Source organism: Leptinotarsa decemlineata, unplaced genomic scaffold (assembly GCF_025532065.1).
Source record: "Leptinotarsa decemlineata unplaced genomic scaffold, Ldec_3_MD MMD2_P_RNA_scaffold_2, whole genome shotgun sequence".
Classification (NCBI taxonomy): domain Eukaryota; kingdom Metazoa; phylum Arthropoda; class Insecta; order Coleoptera; family Chrysomelidae; genus Leptinotarsa; species Leptinotarsa decemlineata.
This window is the reverse complement of record NW_027412529.1, coordinates 997,134-1,021,564: the sequence shown is the minus strand read 5'-3', so window position 1 is coordinate 1,021,564 and position 24,431 is coordinate 997,134. Positions and strand designations below refer to the sequence as shown.

Here is a 24,431-nt window from a genome sequence, read left to right as displayed (position 1 = left end):
TTTATTATCATTATTATTTGAATTTGAGTTGATAAAAAACTGAGCCACTTTCCAAAATAAAACCCTAGTGGCGTTATTGTGATATATTGCAATAAAAATATAATTTATTGGCGAACAAATTATTAGAGTTTTGACATATGAGTTCTTACGTTTGCTCCTCAGTAGCATCATCTGAGGCAGTTGACACTAAGAGATCAAACGTCTCCAGATCGTTACTTCCATTTCCTTCCAACAAACATTTCACCAACCAACTGGAAATCTTCTTACAACTCGCCTTATTCATCTCCACCAGTAATTTGACATATTCCAGACCGTCACGCGTTTTGTTCTCATTAACCTCGAAGTATTCAGCAAATGGCTGCCAATGATTCACCAAACAGTTCACTATATCCTTGTAAAAACTCCTATACGCCTTCTCCTTCAACATCAACGACAGAGCACAACGAATCAGTTCCACACTCACCTCCAAGTTGTTCTTGGCCAGCGAGAGAGTTAAAAACGAGTCGAAATCTCGTGCGATAACTGGCAAAACCGCTTCCGAGAAAATACTCAAAAAATACAAGCCAAAGCTGGTCTCTCTGGTGAACTCCATGCACTGAACAATGCGTTTCTCGTGCAAGCGGTCGATCAAGGCTGCCAACTCGTTACGCTGTCTCAGAGAGAATTTCAGCAAGGTAGTGACGTAGGAGAGAGTTGTATCTTGGATCTCGTTAATGAAAAGAACCGCCCCGTCATCACTGGAATTCTTATGGAAAGCTATAGCTAATTTATCTATCAAGCCAGTAGCGTAGCTCTCTACTTGGATTATTTGGTTGAAACTGGTTGCAGCAATTGTAGCAATCCCTCTCAAAACGTTTCTTTGTTTTAGCGACACGTTTTTTGTTAAATCCACAGTGGCGTCGAACTCTCTGTCGATAAGAGTAGTGATAGCAACCTTCAACTCGGTTACTTTAGATCCCGCCAGCTTTCTGGGGAGAGTGTTGAGCAAGACCTCGAGCAATTCGGAATAGTTAGGGTGTAAAACATCGTTTAGTCCTAAGAACTGGGGATGGAACAACACGTTGAGCAACAGCTTCCAGAAATCGCCTCCCCATAAACTTACAGACTGTTGGCAGAGCGATTCGTCACGCAAGAGAGAGGTGTATAGCCTCAGGATTGATAAACAGCACGCAGCTTTTAAAATACGATATTGATCCCTATCCATGGCTGTAAAGATCCAAGTCTGGTGCGAAATCAAGTTAAGGGCCTCCGTTATCTCAATCGACTGGAAGTGTTTCAAGAAATACTCCATTTCCCCGAAGAGGGCGTTGTTGTCGAAGCTGAGACTCTCCAGATTGTTTCTGACTATAAAGTGATAGCCATCCAAGGCGCTTAAAAGCCCCTGCAACCACTTCAAGAGCACGTGACATCCGTCAGCTTTTAAATCCCCAAACCTGCTTACCAAACCGTCAAAAACGTGTGAGAGTTTGTGATCCAAGTTTTTTGCTACAAAACTCTGCACGCTCATCTTTCCGTCGCTAGACAACGGCGCGAGATTCGAAAAAAGTTCCATGCACATGTCGCGACAGTGCTTTGCCATGCTGCCGGAGCGTTCGAGAACCCAAACGGCAACGTCACGAAGCAAACCTGAGCGAAAATCGTTCGGAATTCGTCGTTTTTCGTCGTGTTCTCGAAAAATAAACCGCTTTTCTACGAATACTCTCTCAACGTGTCGCAAAGCGTGCTTGATCTGAACGACGGTGGTGGTTTCTTCGAATGACATGACCGTAGAGAGACTGAGAACGAATATGTGCAAGATTTCGAGCCAGAAGATGCTCACGAGGGCATCTTCCTCTCGCAGTTCGCGGTAGATGTTGTTGAAGATCAAGGCAGCGCCAAGTTTTTTAGCAGAATCCGGGTGAGAACTGAAGAATCTCATGTTATTCACGAGAATTTTGATGTTGATGGGATCTCTAGCTATGCTGTTTTCGTTTGCTTGCTTTATAGTCCATTTGACGAACTCCTTCACGCATTTCCCTGCAAAATCTCTCAGGCTGGAGTTGGTAGGATGCGTAATGCCCTCCTGAAATATTTTCACTGTGCATCTCAACTGGAGAACGAAACTAAAGTTCTTACCATCAATGTATCTATGATGATTGCCGTGTGCGGGCCCCTTGATTGAGTAGGTGATGTATACCAATGAACGAGTTGCAGAAATAGCGGTTGAAATATTTGTTCTACCACTTGATCGATATCGCAGGCCAGCTGCAGTAGAGGAATCGCGAGGGTTTTTAGCGTATTATTCATCTCTGAGAGACCTGATTGACTCATCGGTTTAGCTATAATGAACAGCGAAATAAAAGATAAATATTTGGTTTTTGGACGACTCGCTACAATTTTTTTAAATTTCCAATTAGACTTTTTAGATTTAGATTTTTTTTCGCTAATTACAAATCGGAAGTCAAAAAATATAATTTTGTGAGTACGAAAAAGGTAAAATGGAAGTTCTAGAAGTTTTTATTACCGCGAATGAGTTATTGAAGTAGCGCAAAGTTAAGTTTTGACTTGAGATCCGATCGATAGATTATAAAACACCAGTATAACTCACCTCTTCCCAAAAAAACCATCACGCAGGCCTGCAGCAACTCACACGCCGTTATCCGAGTCTTCCTATCGCTGGAATGTAGCGCCAAATCGATGATCCTCGGCAAAAAACTATCCAAGTGAACATTCAACTGCAAATCTTCGTAGAGCAACGTAACTCTCAGATGAGAATCCCTACCGGAAATGAGGTTACGAACGTGATTGTCGTTCGAAAATATAAAAGCCTGCAAGTTCCTCAAGCTCTGCCTCCCTATGAAACAGAGAATCTCTCTCTGCAACGTCACGAGTTCTGGTTCCACCTCCAGTAATACCTTCCTTTTTTTGATAGCCTGCTGGGTCTTCCTTCGCTTCTCGACGATACCCTGACCTAACCCCCTGAGAGACTTACTCCTCAAAAAACTGTCTAAACTGGGGATGATTTTCATCAAGATCGGTTCTAGCACTTCCGGTTCTATATTTTCCTGCCAGTACTCCAAAGTCCGCAGTCCCATGCGAGCGAGCGGGAGGTAGCTCCTTCCCACTTCGAAGACGTTAATCAAAGGCACAACGCACGACGGGAGCGCGTCTTTAATAACAACGACAGGAGTTCCTAGCAAAACCTGCAGACATGATATCAGTAGCTCATCCTTGAATTCCGGCATTTTATTTAGCAGGAGCGCCAAAAAAGTTGACAGCGTAGTTTGACAGTTATCAACGTCCGGGCCTCGAGCACTGGTACTGTAGCCAATATCTTGGTCAGGATGAGTTGAGAACAGCTCTAGATTTCTAGCGATTTTCAAGCTGAAGGACAACAGCTTATAGAATCCGCTGGTGAGCGGGTACTTCAAACATTTATCGACGAGATGCGTCACGATTTTGCAGATGCACTTCCTGAACATAGACGGCTTGACTTTCTCGAAAATCTCCTGGTAAAAGTCTACCAAGTTCAGGAAAATCGCGTAGTCGTTAGTAGCCTCGGTAGTGTAAGCCTGACTGACGTCTGTAGTAACTACATCATCACCTTTGAGTTTCACAGATACGTTCAGTTTATTAATAAGCATCATGAGTGTCTTCACAAGTTCGTTAACGGTTCTTTCGAGGACATACTTGCGGTCTTCTAAGCCGAAGCCTCGTTTGTCGTAGACACGGTTTGAGGTTAGGTTCAGGATGCCGGTCCACAGAGGAAAGTAGTTCTTGACTGTTACTGTCTTCTGTGTTGTTTCTTCAGAAAAGGCTTCGTTGGATATGTGTTGGTGGGAGCAGGACCAAACCACACCTGTGAACAGCTCAGAAAATTAAATACAGAGTGCTTTGGAAGTCTCGGGCCTAACACGTAGATGGCGGTAGTCTAATTGCATTCACCGCTTTTTCAGTTAGAACTAATCTTCAAAAGGAAGCTGTTGAAATTTCATGATATTCTACTGATAACTTTGTGAGTTATAGTACTAAGAGTGACACTATTTTGGTTATTTTCAAAACAATGGATCAAAGACAATTTCTCTGCTTCTTTATAAAAAAGAATACCGTTCAAGCAAAGCAATGGCTTGAAAAGTGGACTCCGCTCCATCATAAACAACAATTAAACGTTGGTTTGCTGACTTCAAACGTAGTCGTAGAGATGTTGATGATGCAGAATGCAGTGGACGTCTAAATGAGGCAGTAACACCAGAAAACATAATTTTGGGCAAAAGACAAATCGTTACCTTGATAAACGACGTTCTCCACAAAAACATCAAAAAACTTCGTCTTCCTCAAATGAAACAGCGTCATGATAAGAGCATCGACGACCAGCTCGAAGTGCAGAATCGGTAACTGATGAAAACTCTTGATCATGTTGATGGTCGCTCGCTGCAGGCAAAAAAACTCGCTCGTCGTGAACTCCTTGAACGTCATAAAATTGGCGACGGCCTGCACGTAGTCCGGAAGGTACTCCCACTGTTCACTCTGCGGGTCGTAGTTGAGGATGTAAGTTTCTTCAAAGTTCTGCATTATGGCCAGGAACAGACTTGTGACCTCTTCGGGAGGGAGGTGTTTGTAAGACGCGGGAGCGAATTGTTGAAGACAGAAGATTGCGAGACGTTTTTCGGAGTTGGATGATTCTTTCGACTCTAATATGGACTTGCTGTAATTGTTGAAGTGCTGGAAACAGTTGCACAATTTGATTCAAGTTCGTTTTGATGAGTCAGAACTGTTACCAAAAAACTGACCCAGGGGCTTGAGCCGTTTTTGGATGGAACATATTGTAATGAATCTGAAGCCGCCCCTGACTAATATGTCGGCCAGCGAACAAACACATGACATCACTGCAAAAGGAATGCAGTCGGAAACCGCCGGTTAAACTCTAGTTGAGTACCGAAACGACTACAAAATTCTAGAATGAACGTTACCGATATATAAGGTAAGACATTTATTGACCTTTAAAAATTACAAAAATGTTTATGAGATAAATTCAATCTCATAATTGTGTAGGTACGTCAAGACAGGTGTAGATGTAAAAATGTGTATAAAATTTGTAAAACTATGTAGAAAAAGTAGTGAATACTCTGTAAAAATTACATAATCCTAGAAACTAAGGTCGGCTTCTCGTCCCAAGAGGGCAGAAGAGTTCAAAAAGTGAATCGAGCGGTTAAACAAGGAATTCAAATAGTGGAAATAAATTAAGCGTTGTGAATAAATGTGATAGTGAAATATTGTTGGAAATAAATTTGTTTAGGACAGTTAATTCTTTAATTTGTCACAATATAATAATAAAAACTAATTGAAATCAATTCATCAATTATTTTTAGTAATGTGGGGAATAGTCTAGCTGTCTAGCAGAATCGCCCAAAACAAATCTGTGCCTATTTTTATTGAAGAAAATGATGAAGGCGAAATTATTTATTTAAACTCAACAAAATGCAGCTGAAAAGACAGCTCCGGAAAAAACGATAAAGCTAAATTAAGACTGATTTCAAGCCACTTACAACCACAATTTTTTTCCATTCCTCTCCCTCTTTCTGGCAGAGACTGGTAGCTACGTTTTGTAAGAAAGCTCTCACCACAGCGACTCCCGCTTTTCTATCGTCCGAGCCCATCGTTAACCAATCTGTGAGTTTCCTGTGCCAAAATTCATACTCAGCCAGAAGGTTCTCTTCGAATAGAGCAGTGTTGTTGGCCAGAAAAAGCATGGCAGCTAGAAAAATTGACTTGGTTTACTTGCCTTGCTTTATGTACGTGGTCTGTTGAAAAATAAGGTGAATTTTTTTAAAAATATTTATTTCATCAATTTCTATTTTGTCTCCCTCAAAGTGGTCCCCCTCAGATGCCAGCGTTTATTCCAATCTCCAAAGCAGTTCTGCTATAGTATAACAATTTTCAATTGAAGGTAACTTATATACAAATTGAACTGAGAGCTAACGGCAACAATGTTAAATGTTAGCACTGAATTTTTACCGGGGTAATTTTTATTGTCTGTGCATCGCCATTGTCAATAATTGAAAAGTAAGATGATTCCATAAAATTTGCCCCCCGTAACAAGATAGCTTCTGCATATCGATAGGATGTACGAGCGACTAGGTGAACCAGTTCGTTATATACTTTGAAACATCGGTAAACCGATCAACACTTCGCAGGTCTATTATATTTGCGTCCTTAAAATGCCATTCGGTTTCTTCATTATCAGGCGTCGTTATCTGCATAGGCGTAGTGTGTTCTGTTTCTTGTGAAGGTGACTTTGTTTTGTATTTATTAAATATATTTTATTATATTTATTAAATAGACTATTATATTTATAAACTTTAAAATATAAGATAGAGTTGGAGGATACTTGTTTTTCAAAATACATTATCATAGATTTTCATCACATTCACACTTTATTGTGAGATAATTAGTTGACCTAGTCATTAAACTCAGGTATAAATGTTCCTTAGGTATAACTGTCATTAATTAGTTCCTAGAATAGTATTAGTTTCTAGGTAGATAGTAATATTTCAAAAAGTATATATAAATCACAATGTATGTAGAATTCAGTTTGTTAGCAAACACGCTTGAAAAAGCTAATGTGTCGCAAAACACGTGTTGCGGATTTGTTAATCGGTTCTAGTGAAAATCTCACAATAAAGTGTTTTTCAAAAATATTTGGTTTGCAAAGTCAAAACTGTGGTTGTTTTCTCCTGTATGTTCAACTAATAAAACTTGAAGGAAAGTTTCTGTGCGAATTTCGACTAGAAAATATAAAAATCGTTGTACTCACCCCTGTTACCCAACCTTATCCTTTCCTTTGGAACGACAAGGATTTTGATGGTCTTGTACAGATTTTCAACTATTTTTTTATATTCGGTCGTTCCTACCTTCAGAGGGAAACTCTCGAGGAAATACTTGAATCCAACGAAGAACCCTTCTATAACATTTTGAGTAACTTTTTTAAAGGGAAGCACCGCAACGTGAATTTCAAAGTTTCTCCAGAAAGACTGCTGGATTCCTCGGGAATCTTGAATGAAATAAGGATACTTTTTCGCAAAAAATCCTAGGATCGTTAGTTCTTTGCTTTTAACTGAAAAAAAAAGGAAAGGTCTTCAGAACAGAAAGTCTGGGTTCACTATGAAATAAGAAACAGTGAAGACTTCCTCTGCAGTATATTGAGAGGGGAAGATGGTTAATAGTTTTTTTCATTATAAAACATTAAACCCCTGATGCGTTATGTTGAAGCAATAGGAAGATTGATAGAGTAGAGTAGAGTAGTTTATTTGACCACTTTATATACAAAATTACATTTATGGCGAGTCATATATACTATAGGTACTATGTCAGACACTTAAAATATGAGAAACAACGTCTGTAGATTGAAGTAATAATTTTTATAAATAAATAAAACTGGCATATCAAAATTCCTTAAAATGATCACAGTGTCACATGAACGGTAATAAATATAATATAAAAAGGTGAACAAACATAAGAACAGGCTTTATCACAGCTTCACAACATGAATCATTTTTCAAGAACCATGAATTCACCAGCTACAGCAGCATATTCTTCGATTGTGTGCTTCGAACAGTGGTTGAGAAGATATCTCTTGATATTATTTTTGAAATTTCTGAAATCCAAAGATTTAACTGAGGGATGGAGACAGTTGTATAAATTTAAATTTAGAGTTTTTTTGACTAACTGCTAACATATGACTTGTGTTATTCAATAAACATGTGGATCTTGTTGAATAATCATGATAGTGAATGATGTGCCATCTACTCGGATTTTTTTTAACTTACCAGAATCACTATGCTTCTGGGAAACGGCATGGAGAAGGGCCCCCAACAAGTCTTCGACAACAGAAGCAGCATTTTTACTATCGACCCAGCTGTCGCTTTTCTCCAAACTAACCAGCAGCAACTGGAACAGTTTAACTTTGACGAACCCGTCTGTGTTCGATTTCAAGATTTTGGTGCAGAGAGTGAATATGGACAGAATGTCTTTATCGGGGACCTTCGAGGGAAAGTTGTTAACGATTGTGTATAAAATATCGACAGCGACTTTGGAGGCATTATTGAAGTTTTTGTTCTTAACGGCTGTCTCGATGAATTGTAGCAGGCCATCGTGAGTGTGGAATATGTGTAGCAAGTAAATATCTGTAAAAAATAAAGATGTTTTCGCTGTTGAATTGAAAAGAGATATTTAGGAAAAATTAGATGGAAAAACCCTTTGGTTTCCTACTTTTTTGCTATTACATAAAACGTTTATTATTATTGATAACGAATAATGAAAAATTTACACACAAAAAAGTATCAATATTGAGCATATAGGTTTTTTTTTCAAACGTTACCAGATATTTGCCACCCCAACCAAATGATGCATGTGCTCGATTTCCATATATTTGTGAAGGGTTTTTATTGATGTGAGAAGTGATAGAATAAAATGGAATTGCAGATCATGCGAATAAAACTTCCATCTCTACGACACCATCAATGACAGTACATTAAATAATGCCCTTTAACTTAAAATTGTATAGAAATTTCTTTATCAATTGTTATTACCAATTAATTCTCTTCAAATACTTGTAATATATGGAATATATAAATGAATAAATTCACCTTACTTTGACAATACTATATAAATAATTTTTGGTGGCCACCACTGTTCTTTGAAATATATTTCAAAACTATATGTTGCATTAACATTTTTCATGGTCACTTACCAATAACTGAAGAGTCTATTTGCTCTTCTATTAAATTTCTGTTCAAAGTATCTAAAAGACGATGAGTTTGCCGAGGACCGTTTACATCATCGTTTAAAAACGAACTTAGCTCTTTAAAAAAGTATTGAGGGTCAATATCCATTTTACATTTCAGAACAGAAAAATAAATGAAACAACAGTAATAAAATTTGTTAATAACACTACTCTCTATATATGTGTTATCAAAAACATGAATCAGCTGGCGCCGATCTGCGAATATTCAAAATATTAGCGCTTTCCATTAGTTTAATCAGTGTTATACTAGTGTCGCACTGCCTTACACTGGTTTGACAGATAAAATAGGGAACACACACAATTTTTTTATTCTTTCAAATAATTGATGTATTAGTTCTCAGATATCTTAAACAGTGACCACTGATAATATTAAGACTGTTTGATATGGATTTATTTTACGCCAGAGGTTCCAGTTCTTTCTTTAACAACACTGGTGCTTGAAACTGAACATAAAATGTACATTCCTTTGGCTCTGGTTTTATCAAGGAAAACGTTGATGGATACAGTGATTATATACGTTGAAAGGTAGAATAATTTTCGATGATTTTCAAATCACTTAATGATCAGCAATTGATTGATTTATTTTCACATATTTGTCATTTCATCAGAGCTCATGCAAAGTGAGTTGTTGACTTTCTAGTATTTTTTCAATGGTTTCTTTAAACTAATATTCATATCTGATCTTACATTTACTAATAGTGTTTATGACTTTTTGATTCAACTAACAACTTTGTCTGTTTTCTATGATGTGATCTTTCCAAAATATGAACGCACAGGGCAACAGCTGTCTCTAGACGATTTTATTTAAAAAGTCAGTTGTCGAAAAAGTCGTTCTGGCCATAGGAATATGCCCTGTGCATTACGTCAAAATCGCTGTCATCCATCATTCACAAAAAAATCGGTAAACTATTTTTGGTAATCTTTAAATAAATCTTGTCGTGCGTTTTCCCAGTTTCCCTACTTTTCATCACATTACTCCACACAAAATCAAAATGTCGTCTGCATCAGAAGCCCGAGTCTCAATCACCGGGAAGTTGGGGCTGAAACCCCTAACAGGAAGAAACATTTTATTCTATTATGCACCAGTTCAGGGAGTCCTAAGCTATACAGCCCTTTCAGTGAACGTGATGAATCCTTCCTTGGTCCTGAGGCAAGTGCAAATGTTTTGTAACTAAAGTAAATCGGTATGAATTTTGATGTTTGTAGGATCTTCCCGAAAAGAGACATAACCAATATCCTGCTGTTTAATACATTGGTTGGATCTGGGCTGTACTTGTTCAACAGGCCCCACTTAAGCTCTCTAGCAACTAGGGAACGACTGATATATAGGTAATTCATCGCAATATTAATGATCTCTCATAACATTGTTTTTCCAGTTCTTTTGGAGCCGTCTCGTTCTCACTAGGCTCTGTGCTCATATGGGCCATAATCCGGAGTCTGGTACCGCAAAACGTAGCCCTCTGCTCAGCCTGTGGCATTGGGTCAGGGTTAGCAATGATAAAAATCGCTCGCTGCTATGTACAACACGTAGACTCGCTTGCGCCAAAGAGTATCTAATCATTTGATTTTCAACTTTTAACTACCAACAATAACTGTAAATTATGTTAGCTGTAATTTCATAATAAATAGTCATTTTTAAAATTGTCAATCTGTCAGTGTCATTTGAGTAGATTTAAGCTTTAAATTCATGTGAACTTGTGGCAATGGCCACAGAAGCGAATTTAACTGAAGAGGAACAATGGGAGCACTTCTTGGAAATGTTTTATTTAGCTGCGACATTCCAGGGTCGAGCTGCTTATTTTTTGATGTCTATTCATGCAGTCAACCCAGGCGTTCTCACACAGTAAGTAAGTACTGTCGTTGAACACTAGTTTTGGTGTTTTTTTTTTGTCTGATTCACATAATTTTTACTTTACTCGTCAGAAATATGTTGCAACTTGAACTGTGTTGAAGGTTATGAAAATATTGGTTTATTTTTCTAAAAAACAGTATTTATCACAGCTATCCCAATATTTATCGAATTCATTAGATGTACAAGTGGCTTCCTTTCATAACAGTAAATAATTTAAATATTATTGGAGTTTGTCGATCTCTGTTGGCAATATTGAAACTATCACAAAAAAATTTCAATCGCCGTTGGCTCGTTTTTGCTAAGATTTTGAAAGGTTCTTGTTCAGTTGTCTTAGACTAAGGCCGGTGACACACTGCGATTTCCGAGCGGTTTTTTCCAGCGCGGTTTCCGAGCGGAAATTGCCGAGCAAAAATCGCTACAGTGAGTACCTGACAGTGTCCGCGATTTCCTAGCAGTCCGGATTTCTGGCTGGAGGTGGAGTATCTCCTTGTCATCATCTAGTGTCGTTAGCGCCTTCAAAGCAACCACTATGAAGTCTGCTGCTGCTGACATGTTTCACCATCGAATAGTGGTATTCCTTTGCTCTTTGGAAGCAGGAGGCTCTCTTGCTGGAAGACGCCGCCCAAGGAGGTACAACGTGCACCGAAAGAGGAAACAGGAAGAAAGGTGCCCCTATCACCCACTATGCTTTATCTCTTTCCAGTTTGTTGGCAAAACCGCGGTCGCTTTTGTCACACAAACAAGGGTGATTTTCCATGCCATGAATTGAAGTTTCCACTTCCGTGCTCGAATCGCGACTGAAAAACCGCTCGGAAATAGCTAACACTCTGGGGTCCCTTTCGTCTACCTGGTTTCTCCCTCTACTTGGTCGCCCTTGCCCTCCGAATGTCGCTTGGAATCCGACGCTCGGTCGACTGTAAGTAAGAAATAGTCGCTGTTAAAAATCGGAAACTCTGTCATGTTCCATTTACATGCAGGAGTTGGCGTAAAAATAAAAAACCGCGGTGGAAAGAGCCGCTCAGAAATCGCAAAGTATGTCACCTTTGATCGACAATATTCCACTAACAATATTCACGTAAACATGGTTATACATGTTCAGTCAGTTACAGGTGTGACATGATTGGCGACACTGATATTTGACGTAAAATTTAAAATAAATATGTAATAACCACAAGTGGATTTATGCATTATGCACTTTTGTCACAGGACAAAAACAAATTTGCCATCCAATACATGCATGTTCTGTGGTTTTAGTGCATAAAACCTTTACAGAAGGTCAATAGTTAGTAAGTTCATATTCGAAAGTGAAGATAAAAGTTGATGCTACAATTCTACTCCTTCAGTACAGCTCTACTACTGTGATTGTAATTTGTACATCTTCAAATATTACTTTGAGGAAATCTGTTGAATGTTGTTTCTTGATACAGTGCCAACTATCAATACGTTTATGGTTTTTAGTTATAGTAAAGATGCATAGAAACATTGGTGTTTAAACCGATTCGATTTTGTTTTGTCAAAATCTCTCCCTTTATGATAATGGCTTCTGCTTCTATTGAGGCGCATTAAGCCATTTTGTCAAAATCTCTCTCCAAACTTTGTACATGTTGATAGATGAAAAATGAATTGTTTCCAAATGTAAACATGGATGTGCGCTTAGTGCCCCTGTGAATAGGATGCCGAAGTAAGTTAGATCTCTTTTTTTTCAAGAACTGTCTTATTTCATTAAACATACTGAAGTTTAAAGGCCTTCATTTGCACATTGAGACGATATCGTAATTTTTTTTCAATTGTATAATTCGACTAGTTCAAGTCCTTTGAATTTACTGCTGAAAGTGACATTGAACACCTCTAAGACAGGATACAGGTCACAGAACTTGACCTCTCAACATCCATGAAGGGCCACCAGATACGTGGAATATAATTTGTGTTATTAGTGTCAGTTGTCGTGTCAATTGTTCACATGACGTCACTTCAACAAAATTTTATTGAAACTAAATTGAAAATGAATACAACAGCAAATAAAACTAAAAAATGGACAATACAAATATCAAATACATATGATATATGGCAACTGACATTTATGATAAATATACAGAGCTGACAACTTACAAAAATACATTAGTCACAGAGTAGTATTACAAGGTATAATAGTGTTCAAGTGAGTATAACTTACAGCTACAATTGTAAAAAAGGCATTTTACCTTGAATTCACAATTGTTACCGTTATTTCATGAATTTTATTTCAATAACATAGTCATAATTATACATTCACATTTATTTTCTAGAATACTTGGCATTGATCCCTTTCCCTATCTTTGGGCAACCATGCTCTACGGCGTTGCTATTATGATCTTCTCGAGACCTTCCATGAGAGTAATCTTCCCGTTAAACAGGATTGCATTTGGGTATTGTATTATGAACACTTTTTTACGCCCATCTCTCGTTATACTTTGATTCGGATTTCCTACTTTTTATTATATTTATATTGCACCCCTTTGACAAAATGGTTAATTCCTACGTTTGTAATCAACTTTGATTGAATGAAAATTGACCTTATTGAGTGATGCGATCCCATGGTTGCCAACTGCGGTAAAATAATGACATTTGCTAATGAATAAATAACCTATCTTTCTGAGTTCCTTCTGCATTTTCATTTTTGGGACATAATTGGGACAGACTATCTTACATTTCTTCATAGCTGATTCTTCATTATGGAGCCCCAACTTCATATAGGACGACTGGACATCTCTTTTCGGCCATATTATGAAAATCAGTTTCTCATTTCGCACTAGTATTTCTAAAATGCCACAACTCAAAAATCGGTATATTTGAGTTGAGACTATGAAAAAATTGGTAAATATTTCTGTATCAAGTTGTATTAACTGTATCAAGTTGTATTAACATCCAAACTGTATAAACTTGATATAGTTCAGATGATACTGTATCAACTTGATACAGTTTATATGATCGATAAAGAAATATTTATCGATTTTTTTCATATTGATTTTTGAGTTGTGTCCCTTTAGAAATACTAGTGCGATTTAACAAAAATGAATATGCAGAAGGAACTCAGAAAGATAGGTTATTTATTTATTAGCAAATGTCAAATTGTCAAATGTTATTATTTTACCGCAGTTGGCAACCATGGGGTCGCATCCCTTGATAAGGTCAATTGATATTTCAATGAAATCGGGAGGGAAGTTATCAACAAATTCAGATATAAGTATGAATAGGAAGAATAACCGTGGGAATGACGATGGGATATTATTTTGATTTGATAACTACTTTTAACCCGATAATGGTATTAGATGTAGACACTTCTGAATCATGTTAACCTCAAAATTCAAATCACTTTCAGCATGCTGGGGTCGCTGATGTTCAACCATGCAAGTATGGTGTGTTTCAAATACTTATGTACAGTTTTTCCCGACAGACCTTTTATGCGAACCTTCATGGGATTTTTGAGCGGCCGACTTATGATGGTCCATCTGTTAGCGTTTCTTTACCATATAGACACCAGAACTAACATTCCCGATTTGTACGTGACCAGAGATGTTGCCTTTGAAGGAATGTATTCAGTTTACTGACAACATTATACTTTTTGGATTTTTTTCGTGTTTTCTTTCAAAGGTGACTTGTATAGAACTTTAAAAATATCGTACAAGATGCGTAGAATGTAATGAACGAAGCTGTCATTGCCGCAAGATGGTGCTGCAAACTCAAGGAAAACAAATGATATAAAATGCTATTTTGAAAAATATTACAGTAAAGGTAGCGGAAGAATACGAAGAGAAATTATTTCAAGATTGAATTATGTGATAATGATTGAGATGAGAGTTCGGCAGGGAATAACGTGTTTGTTCTTTCACTACTAAGTTCTTCGTTGATATCATCTCAACATGAAAGTGGTATTATCTTTGGTATGTCCAATTATTGATGAAGGTAAATAATGTCCGAGCAGTTTCAAAGCCGGTCTATAAAAAATAGTCATTATGAATATTCACAACCAAAATGAATGTTTTGAGTATATAGAACTCTTCATTCCAATAATTGATGTTTCCCTTTAGTTTGACGTTCAGCTTATTAAGTCTAGAAGCCGCCCACGTCGAGGTCAATTTTGACTCACTAGTTTTTGATTGTTTTTCTTCAGTCTCAAAAACCTTAGCATGCTTTGCTCATCAATCTTTCATGGTAAAGATAATCTATTTCTCAATTTTTTGTGGTAAAGAGGTAACATCTTTCCCCATAAATATAGGTATAGAAACCATAAGCAAATGGGTATTTTTGTAAACATTTCTGGCAAAGAGTAATCTTCGATTCTGGTTTCAAAGTCAGTCAGAGTATAAATATTGAAACTTTTTCGAATTTTGTACATTTTATTTAAAAAATATCCAAATATCATAGAAGAAAATAAAGGTATGTCTATGTATATCACATTTCCTCCCGCGATAAATTTCTATTACCTAAAATGATATGATTGACAACTGTGTACTATACATACAAAAAAACGGTTTTTTTTATTCATGCTTAAATTCTACCAATCTCCAATAAAGAAAAATTTGGTAATCAGAGCACTACTGATTCATATCTATAATCTCATAAATAACGGATAAAATCAGGCGACTTCAAATCTCATCGTTTTAGGCCATCGGCAAGCAAAACAGCAAGTTTCCAATTTTTCCTATATAAAATGCATATCTTGGTGATTGTTAGGGTGTTCTTCAGAGTTGAGGTGATCTTCGTCTGCTCCTCCGTGGTCCCCTCCGTGATTATGTTCATGGCCAACTAGAAAAAAAAAATATATAAATGTAAATTACTTAGGATTATTTGTTTCGATAATTTAAGACCTAGGTAGACTCTGGCAGATGAGTGGCAGTATGACCGTGTGCATTTCGAATTTAACTGAGACCGAAAACACGGAACGCGATTTTTCAGTTTGACAACTGACGCAGAACTGAAACTGAAAATATTAGGAGCACCATAACGAAATTAACATCCGACTAATACAGTGACAACTGAAGCTAAAGCACTATTTGGGATGTTTAGATTGAAATTTGACATTTAGTTTAGTGTGCTATTACGAATCTGCCAAATTTGCCATTTTTTGAACAGATTTTCATAAATGCCTCAAAAAATGTTCAGTTTTCAATTTTTTATCCTTTTACCAAGTTTTTGCAGTCTACTACACTGTCACTTCAAAATTTCGGCTCGAATGATTCGAATAAATTAAAAGATCTATTAGAAATCAATTAGAGATAAAACTCTGAAAACGAGTATAGATTATGCCATGTTTGAACCCGCTATCGGTCATTATATAAACAATTTATAGTCTTGTTTTCGTGTTAGTTAATTACATAATACTTATTATTCATTGACCTGTTACCAGAAAAAATACATCACTTGTTGCAGAGTTTTCAATTCAATCAGACACTGACCAAAACTTTTCTTTCGTCAAGAGGTAAATGAATAGATATTTAAATGAAAGGTTCGCTTTTTTTATTGTCATAATTTTTCTGTGTATTGTATCAGATTCATATTGAGGTCAATTATATTTTGACCAAGTATTAACTGGACTCGCTATCAAACAAAACAAAATCCTGGCTAGTAAGCCGTTGTCGAATGGACCTTGATTATTAAACATTTTGTCTGTTATTGCGCTTTGGAATAATAGCCACGTTGTTTCATTTCCATTAGTTTTTCTACTTATTTCGGATGCCCAAATTTATAAGTATTCTTGCTTTACCTTTACTGTATTATTTTGTAAAATTACATTTTGTACAATTTTTGTTTCCTTGAGTTTTGCAGCGCCACCTTAACGGTAATGAGAGCGCAGTTTGAGATTTATGATGTTTTCTGAATGTTATTTATAATAGGAATGTGTTGAAAAAACGCATAAACAAATACATTGACATTTCTGTTCAAATTCAACATTTAACATTTGATTTGGTTCGATTTTTTTTTATTTTAGCAAAGTGTATATCCATAAATGCCAGGAAAAATGTATGATGTTCAGAATTGGAAAATAATAAATATAAAAATTTTAAAATCTGCTGCTAGAGATTACACAAATAGTTGATGATATACCTATTATTATTCTAATCTTAGGGGATTAGACCTGTTAGATCATTCTTGTCATTAAAACTCATTTACCGGGTGCATTGATCTCAAGTGACGTGAATGGTAATCACGTGTATGACGGTCTCATCAGGAAAGCATATTTTCTATAAATTAACTTTCAGTTATAATTACTATCGAAAGTGAACGTGAATTCGACGCTACTATTACTTTTATGATGTAATTCAACGTTTTTCATTAAAAAACACTGGAAACGTTGCTTTTTCATGTAAATCTTGCCTGACTTTGATATACGTCCGCTCTGTATAAACGAACTCATGAAATGTCCCACAGGACAACCGTGTCTAAACCTCCTAGATTTTTGAAAAATATGTTTCCAGCTCCACTCAAGGGAACAATTTCATACCTGCTTGATCACCAAAGTCTTTATAATTTATAATGTTAACCCATTTTCGAAAAATACGTGCCTCGAAAATACAAAATCGGCAGCTACGAGGTTGAAAACGATCCCAAGGTGAACGTTCCCAATTGGCAGACCGATCGCCGTGCTGCCAAGGATACCTACATAAATCAAATATGTACTTTTTCAATTGTTTCATTAAAACAAATGAGTCTCGTAATATCGGGGGCAAAAAGTGAATGTTCTGACGGCATTCCGATAGCTTGATTGAGCAGAGTTAACGCTGATACGGGCGCGCATTGGTGGAGTAGAAGGATGGCTTTTGTTTCAATGAAATGAATATTATACATGTTTCTCATAGAAAAATAGTCGATGGATAATAATAAACACCGCGGTTTTTCTCACTTGCACAAATTTGTCCGATATAATTCAATGTCCGTCTTGGTATTAGGCAGCGAAATACTTGTTTTCGAGCTGACATTCACCATATACTTATTCCACTATAACGTAGACACGTTAGGTTAGGTGATTTTTTTTTTCAAGAAATAAGGTTTTGACCCACGATTATTTTATCGAGAGTATATGAATGAAAAAATGAAAATTACATTAACTCTTGTGAAAAATAACTGGCTAGATTTATTCTAGCTATACTCTCACAAGGTTTGAAACGTAATGAATGATGTTACAAAATGCAATGTTTCACATCGGTAGAGAAGGGGGTCAGATTCGTCATTGCAGGGATAGACAGAGGTTTCGATTAACGTAGGTAGGAAAGGTCATAATAGCGGGTAATTCCCAAGATAAGGTACACAAAGAACAATTAAGGAGTTGAAAATCTAGATATCTGTAGCTTACAATATTTACGTGAAACACACTTAAATATACGGGTTGCTTGAGAAAAAATACTCGGGAATATTGAATTTTATTTGTATAAGTGGATTAGAAAAGACCCGTACATTACATAGTAGGTAATTCCCAAGATAAGGGATACACAAAACAATTAGGGAATTGAAAATCTAGCTATCTGTAGCTTACAATATTTACGTGAAATAAGACTTTAATATACGGGTTGCTTGAGAAAAAATACTCGGGAATATTGAATTTTATGGGTATAAGTGGATTAGAAAAGACCCGTACATTACATAGTAGGTAATTCCCAAGATACCCGTACATTAGAAGACCAACTGGAAAACCCTGATTGGGAAACCCTTGATAATAATGAAAATGAAACAACTCAAACAAGATTAAATTTAAAACATCTAAAATAAAAATAATGCCATAAAACAATCTGCTTTCATGTGGAAATTTTGGAGCTGGAAAATCTAGGCTAAATACTAAAAATTTAATATTCACAATTCACTTGAAAAACATAATAATTTCGATAGCAAGATTTTGAGACCGAACAAATACAATAGAAAAAGTTTGGAAGATGACATGGATCTCTGAGGAACACCCACATAAAAAACAATTAATATACCTTCAAGCGATGAAGGAGAAAATGAAACTCCAAGAAAGAGGAAAAGAGGAAGGACAAGGAGACCTTCCAACTCACCACCTACCCCACCTATCACTAGAACAATGATGAATGCAGAAGAAAATCCTTACAAAAAGTACAACGAGATTCAGGAGAAAATCAATGCAATTAAAAGGAACACTCTCGATAAAATTAACAGCATGGTAAACACCTATTGCAATACGAAAATAGAATATGATCCTGTACTCAAAGATTTTCCACTAACATTGATGAGGGAAAGCCAAATGGAGGCAGTGAGAAACTATTACAGGGAACGGTACCTACCAGAAGCCAAGAAGGAAATCTCGAAGCTGGAGGAGCTAGCTGCCTTAATGAAATCGCCCGAGAAGAAGGAAAACTTTCCCTCCCTTCGTATTCCTACCCCTAACACCACCACAAACAAAGATGAATTTTTGATCCCCAGGAGGGTCGCAAGGAAAACGTCTACTACAATCCAACAAGACAACATCAAAATTCAAAACAGGTATGAGTCCTTGAGCGACACGGGTGTAGAGACGGGTCCCCCGGCGTCTTCTGAGACCAGAACTAGGGGGCCGACTAAATCGAAAACGAGGACTATTCCTCCTATTGTTGTTCAAGGTTTGATACCTATGAACAAAAATATAATGCAGAACTTGAAGAAACAACTGGAGGACGAGATTTCGGTAAAATACACCGGGAGATCCACGCTTGTATACGCCCGTACGCGCAAAGATCATTACTCAATCGTTAACACGATTCGAGGCGCACAGGCGGAATTCCACACCTACACACTACCGGAGGACAAAACTCATGCGTTTGTCCTCAGGGGGTTGGACTACGCTCCATCGTTAGAGGAAATTGAGGATGACCTACGAAACGAATGCAAAATCAACGTTTCGACCGAATACAGGCTGAGGACGGATATACGTCTCCTATATATGGTTGTAACTGACAAGGACGTCACCCTCAATTTTCTGAAACGTAACGTCCCATGTGTCCTTTACACTTAGGTCATATGGGAGTTACGAAATAACAGCAGGAGGCTTGTACAATGTCATAGGTGCCAGCTTTGAGGACATGCTATGAATAACTGCTTCAGGGCCCCGAGGTGTCTAAAGTGTGTTGAAGGGCACCAAACATATGAGCGCGAGAAGCCCAGGACGGAGCCGGCAAAGTGTGCCAACTGCGATGGAGACCACCTCACCAATTCCAGAGACTGTTCAGTCTACCGGGAGAAGGCGGAGGAGGTCGAAGCCAGACAAAGAGATAGGCAACCACCATCTCAAAAGCAGGTTCAAGCACCAGTCCCCAAACTGGTTCCTGCGCCACCTCCTAAAGTGAACCCATGGACGAAGAGAGTCGGGATGCAGCAAGCCTCTGGGTCTCTACCTCTTCCTCACACACCACCGGTGCAAAGAGAGCGGGCGTTTAGACCCACGATAGGGGATCAACAGAACATCCAGAGGCTAAGCGAGATGGTGAACCTTGCAGAGATCATTCGTTGCAGAGATCATTCGTGCAACGAATGATCTCTGCAACCTCATGGCAGGAGCTACTAGCCCACTGGAAAAGTGAAACGCCTTCGCGACGTTCGCGGGCAATATAAGCAAATATAAATTCTAAATGCCTATAAAGGCATGCATGTTGAATGTGAATGAAATTTACAACAAATACCCCTGTTGTGAACTTCATTCATTCACATGACGTCGACATAATGTTTCTATCCGAAACCAAGCTGCGACAGGAACACAAACTGAAATTACGAGATTTTATCACAGGACCGCCCTGATGCTGTAAGAAGTGGTGGGGTGGCTATCTTGATAAGAAAAGGTATCGCACATACGCAGATATCCCAGCAACGAAGCAGCCTTGAGCATGTTGGTGTCCAGCTTGCAGATGGTACCTGCGTGTTTGCGATTCTTTTCTCAGAAATATTCACTGTGTACACTCTATTATTGAAAATAAGACGATATACCCTGCAGAAACGTCAAGAATCTTTATCAAAACACTTCTAGTATATATACTTTCACGGATCATGAAACATCTGAATAATCTTTTGATATAAACTTCACGGTAAAAGTCACAAACCTTAGCTGGCTACTCTGAGGGACCTTGGCCGGGTACTAAAAAGGGGCCCCTCATACCTCCAGGAAATCGGGATCCAAAAGTTTAGAAACTTGTATGTCTGGAATTTTTTTTTACTCTTTTTTGGTACTTATAAAATAATTGAACTGAAGATATCGTTCTACATGAAAAACAAAGTTTTGAGGTTTTGCTTGACTAACTGTTTATGGAAAAGAAATTTCATAGTAAATTGAAAGGGGTATATTGTAGAAGATATAATTTTTTTGGGAGGAAATCCTCCAAACGAAGGATGAAAGCAAATAATTTCAAAATAAACTCATGTATAGAGGTTACTTTCACATACAAACTAGTTGCCGCAGGAGTGAAGTGAAGTGATCTCTGCGGTTTCTAAAATCGAAAAAAACTAACCCGAGTTCATCAGCTGCTCAAGGAGCTGCCCTAAAGAGAAATGCCCCAGGCAGATCCGAACTCCTGGTGACTTTACAGTACCATCCTGTCATGTAGACACTCCAAACTCAAAAGTCCGCAGCCTCCCTGTTGTCGGGGGAAGTACAACCGTGAAACAGACGATTTGGGTTGCAAACTCCTATAGAGGTGCATCATTTTTCGGGTATTTACGTCGAGTTGATACAGCTCCTCCCGAGTCTACTACCCTAATCCAAACGACTAGAGTAAGATTGGAACGGCAAGCATATTCTTTGCAGCAACTTTGTTCTATCCCGACAGCTGCTGTTACCTCTTGTGAGTGGCGTTGTTCCACCCCGAGGTAAGTATACGTCTCTCCGGCATCCAGATGGTGAAGTATGCTTCCATCTACGAGCTGCACATCCTCTCCGTAGTCTCCGCATCGTCCTCTTTTAAGATGGACCATTGCACATTTGTCTATTCCGAATTTCATACCAATAGAATGCGTGTACTCTTCGACCACCCTCAAGGACTGATGGAGATCCTTCTTTCCAGAGGCATGAAGTTTAAGATCATCCACATAAAACAGATGGGTGACCTTGTGCCTCCGGTTTCCGAGGTTGCCAAGTTATACCCTCGAGTATTTCTGGGCGCAACGGATAATGGCAACGGTGTGATGCAAAAAAGAAGGAGACTAAGAAAACTGCCTTGAAATACACCCTGTTTGGACTCTAGCCTGACCAGATGTTATGGTTACATGAAAATGTAACATCCAGGCCATAGAGAGGTTGCGTTTTTACTGTATCGAGTACTGCGTTACACATCTATCGATGAGCAGCGACTCCTCTCTTAAACCCTCTCTGCTTATATATCCGTTCGAACGCTCGGTCAACTGCGGTGAGTATTCGTGTGTATAAGATGCTCATAAACAACTCATAACACGAATTCAAGCATGTTATCGGCCTGTAATTCTTAGGAATCGACAAATCTGTTTTTTTTTCAGAAAAGAACGGCCCTGACAAGTTTTTCCATCGATAAGTGTTCAGCCCATCTGGGCCTGGAGCAGCAAAGTTATTAGAACCTTCAAGGCCTCTCTTATTATTTATTATTATTTTTTAATATCCCCATAGATTCGAAAGGGCGCGCCAGCATTATCAACCAATGACCACTCCACACACCGTGGTAAAAGTGATCATTGGATTCCAGAATCATGTGCCCTTAGCAAGCGCAGTGGGCAGAGAAAGACAGCCTTCTGCATTTGTCCGGCTAAGATTTCTGCCTTAGTGCGGCAACCCCGTATGATTTTAAGATTCCAGAGTAGGAAGGGCATAATTCCACCAAGGACTCCAATAATCAGAATAACCATTTTGACAGAGTGATCTGGATAGACTCTGCGGAGTTCGAAGAGAAAATCTTGATATTTTATCCGTTTTTCCTCCTCTTTTCTGATGATATTCGTCTCGCCAGGAGCTGAAAACTCCACGACAAATATCGTCTTGCTCTGGTGGTCGAGAAGGACTACATCAGGCTTATTACATTGTGGGGAATGAATAGATCCAATAAATTCGGCACTTCTCGTTCCCCACAACGGATGCAATATCCCTTGGAACGTAAGTCACCGGTCTTGTCAATACCGCAAGAGTGCCGTAGATGGTAATAAAGTACTCTTAAGGTCGCGTTATGTCGATGGATATAGGCCGAAACCGCATAAGCTGACATACTGACAGCATTAGGGTCTCGGACGCCTCTCGGCAGGCCCTGCACCTTGTGTCAGGAAACTCTATACCCATCACGCGACTGCGGTAGACTAAGGTATTGAAGACACCATCCTGGCATGCCATGATGAACCCCCCAGTTTCCGACTTCAGCCCACTCGACCTGAGGAAAGCGAACGTCAGGCGCTTTTTTATTGTTATTATCATTATTATTGACAACTAAAATCAAGTCCAGAAGAATATGACATATATTCACAAAGGCACAAACTAGAACAGGGTGCAAGATTGTTATAATGGTGTGACTACAAAAGATGGAAGAAAAATATAATGAGCAGAAGTAGGCCTAACACACTTTCCTAGGGAAATTCGTGACTTATCTCCTGAAATTTTGAGTGGTAGCACGAGGTGATTTTTGTTTACTATCCTCTGTAACCGTCAATTACTTTTATTTGACCGAGTTTTCGTTTCACATTTTTGAACCTTATTTATCTCAAGAGGCTTTTTGATATGTCTCGATGATATCGGGGCATATTGATAGGTATATTCATTAATCTTTGAGGTCATGGTGAAAGATAAAAGACGCGTCGTGAGAACTTGAAATACAATATCAAAATAATAACAAATATGGGGAATAACCTTAATTTTTTATGAGTAGAGTGGAGAAATTCATAGACCATTTCAAATACAATGTGAAATTATGACACTTCAGACTCAATATTCAAACATTAGACTCAGCATGTAATGAAAACATTGTTTATAACACACAAAAACAAAGTTATCGACATTGAAATACAGGGTCCTACAACAGTGGCACGGTGTTCCATATCTCTATTTAGGAAACAGATAGGAATCTAAATTTCTATAATACTACCATATTACTCGAGCTCGACAAAATAAAAATATTGGCGGTCACACAGGGTGTTCAATTTTTTGTGAGCGGATCCCAACTATGTTTTTTCAAATGGCAAACTATATTTTTTATCGTTTTTTCGGTTTCTACATAGAAAGTAAAACACACTTTATGTATATCTTTAATTCGAAAATATTGACGGTTTTCGAGATATCTAGCATGACAGGTTTTTTTCCAATATTCGTCACTCAGAATATTTGAAATTATAAAGTTGTGCCAAGTCCAATTGAATTTTTTTTTGGTCAAATATTCAACATTGGTAACTCTCTCAAACGATATATCTGAAATCTACCTGTGATATACAGGGTATGAAAAACCGCTTGCCACATATTGTAAATAAAAATTTGCAGAATCTTCCTTATTTTGAATGGAACACCCTGTATATTATTGATCCATAAGGAGCACCAACGAAACCTCTACAAATTTCATGGAGTATTTCCTATGGCTAGGTTCAACAGTTTTCTTAAAAAAGCATTTTTTTTTCGAAAAATGGTCGTTCTTCCTATTTCTACGCCATAAACTCGACTTTTTTCAAAGCGAAATCCATTTGACGGCTGAAGAATGTACGAAGATATTTCGTTTCAATTTCGTACATGATAGCGTGTCCTATAGTTTTTCTTATTATTTTTTTTTAATGACAACTCTCTATTGTATGGCCATAATTTCAATGATTTTTTTACTGTGAAATCCATATGTGACGACTGTGATCGAG

General features: G+C 37.9%; 4 protein-coding genes across 6 annotated transcripts in view; 2 read left to right on the top strand and 2 right to left on the bottom strand.

Moving 5' to 3' along the window:
- LOC111504118 (DNA-dependent protein kinase catalytic subunit) overlaps positions 1 to 8,987 on the bottom strand; it is a 38,995-nt gene extending 30,008 nt beyond the window's left edge. The window contains exons 1-8 of the mRNA XM_023158610.2: positions 8,729 to 8,987; positions 7,806 to 8,162; positions 6,794 to 7,093; positions 5,526 to 5,734; positions 4,266 to 4,701; positions 2,588 to 3,838; positions 2,116 to 2,318; positions 150 to 2,062 (exon numbers count right to left, since the gene is read on the bottom strand). Coding sequence (XP_023014378.2) covers positions 150 to 2,062; positions 2,116 to 2,318; positions 2,588 to 3,838; positions 4,266 to 4,701; positions 5,526 to 5,734; positions 6,794 to 7,093; positions 7,806 to 8,162; positions 8,729 to 8,870 — 4,811 coding nt within the window. The 5' untranslated portion in view covers positions 8,871 to 8,987. The remainder of the gene's footprint in view (positions 1 to 149; positions 2,063 to 2,115; positions 2,319 to 2,587; positions 3,839 to 4,265; positions 4,702 to 5,525; positions 5,735 to 6,793; positions 7,094 to 7,805; positions 8,163 to 8,728) is intronic.
- Positions 8,988 to 9,634: 647 nt separating this feature from the next.
- On the top strand, positions 9,635 to 10,430 carry LOC111504123 (uncharacterized). Its single transcript, XM_023158617.2, has 3 exons — positions 9,635 to 9,932; positions 9,989 to 10,111; positions 10,159 to 10,430. The coding sequence occupies exons 1-3, from the start codon at positions 9,775 to 9,777 to the stop codon at positions 10,337 to 10,339; spliced, it is 462 nt and encodes a 153-aa protein (XP_023014385.1). The 5' UTR covers positions 9,635 to 9,774; the 3' UTR covers positions 10,340 to 10,430.
- A 55-nt stretch (positions 10,431 to 10,485) lies between these two features.
- Positions 10,486 to 14,244, top strand: LOC111504122 (uncharacterized). Of its 2 annotated transcripts, none has more exons than XM_023158613.2 (3): positions 10,486 to 10,625; positions 12,920 to 13,039; positions 13,993 to 14,244. In XM_023158613.2, exons 1-3 carry the CDS (start codon positions 10,486 to 10,488, stop codon positions 14,219 to 14,221), a joined length of 489 nt encoding a protein of 162 aa, XP_023014381.2. In that variant the 3' UTR covers positions 14,222 to 14,244. The 2 variants fall into 2 exon arrangements, with proteins under 2 accessions (XP_023014381.2, XP_023014384.2); XM_023158616.2 differs by lacking the exon at positions 10,486 to 10,625 and adding an exon at positions 12,130 to 12,315.
- Positions 14,245 to 14,990: 746 nt separating this feature from the next.
- The window catches only part of LOC111504606 (zinc transporter ZIP1), a 57,114-nt gene continuing 47,673 nt past the window's right edge, over positions 14,991 to 24,431 (bottom strand). For both annotated transcript variants that reach the window (XM_074180955.1, XM_074180961.1), the window contains exon 4: positions 14,991 to 15,419. In XM_074180955.1, coding sequence (XP_074037056.1) covers positions 15,316 to 15,419 — 104 coding nt within the window. In that variant the 3' untranslated portion in view covers positions 14,991 to 15,315. The remainder of the gene's footprint in view (positions 15,420 to 24,431) is intronic.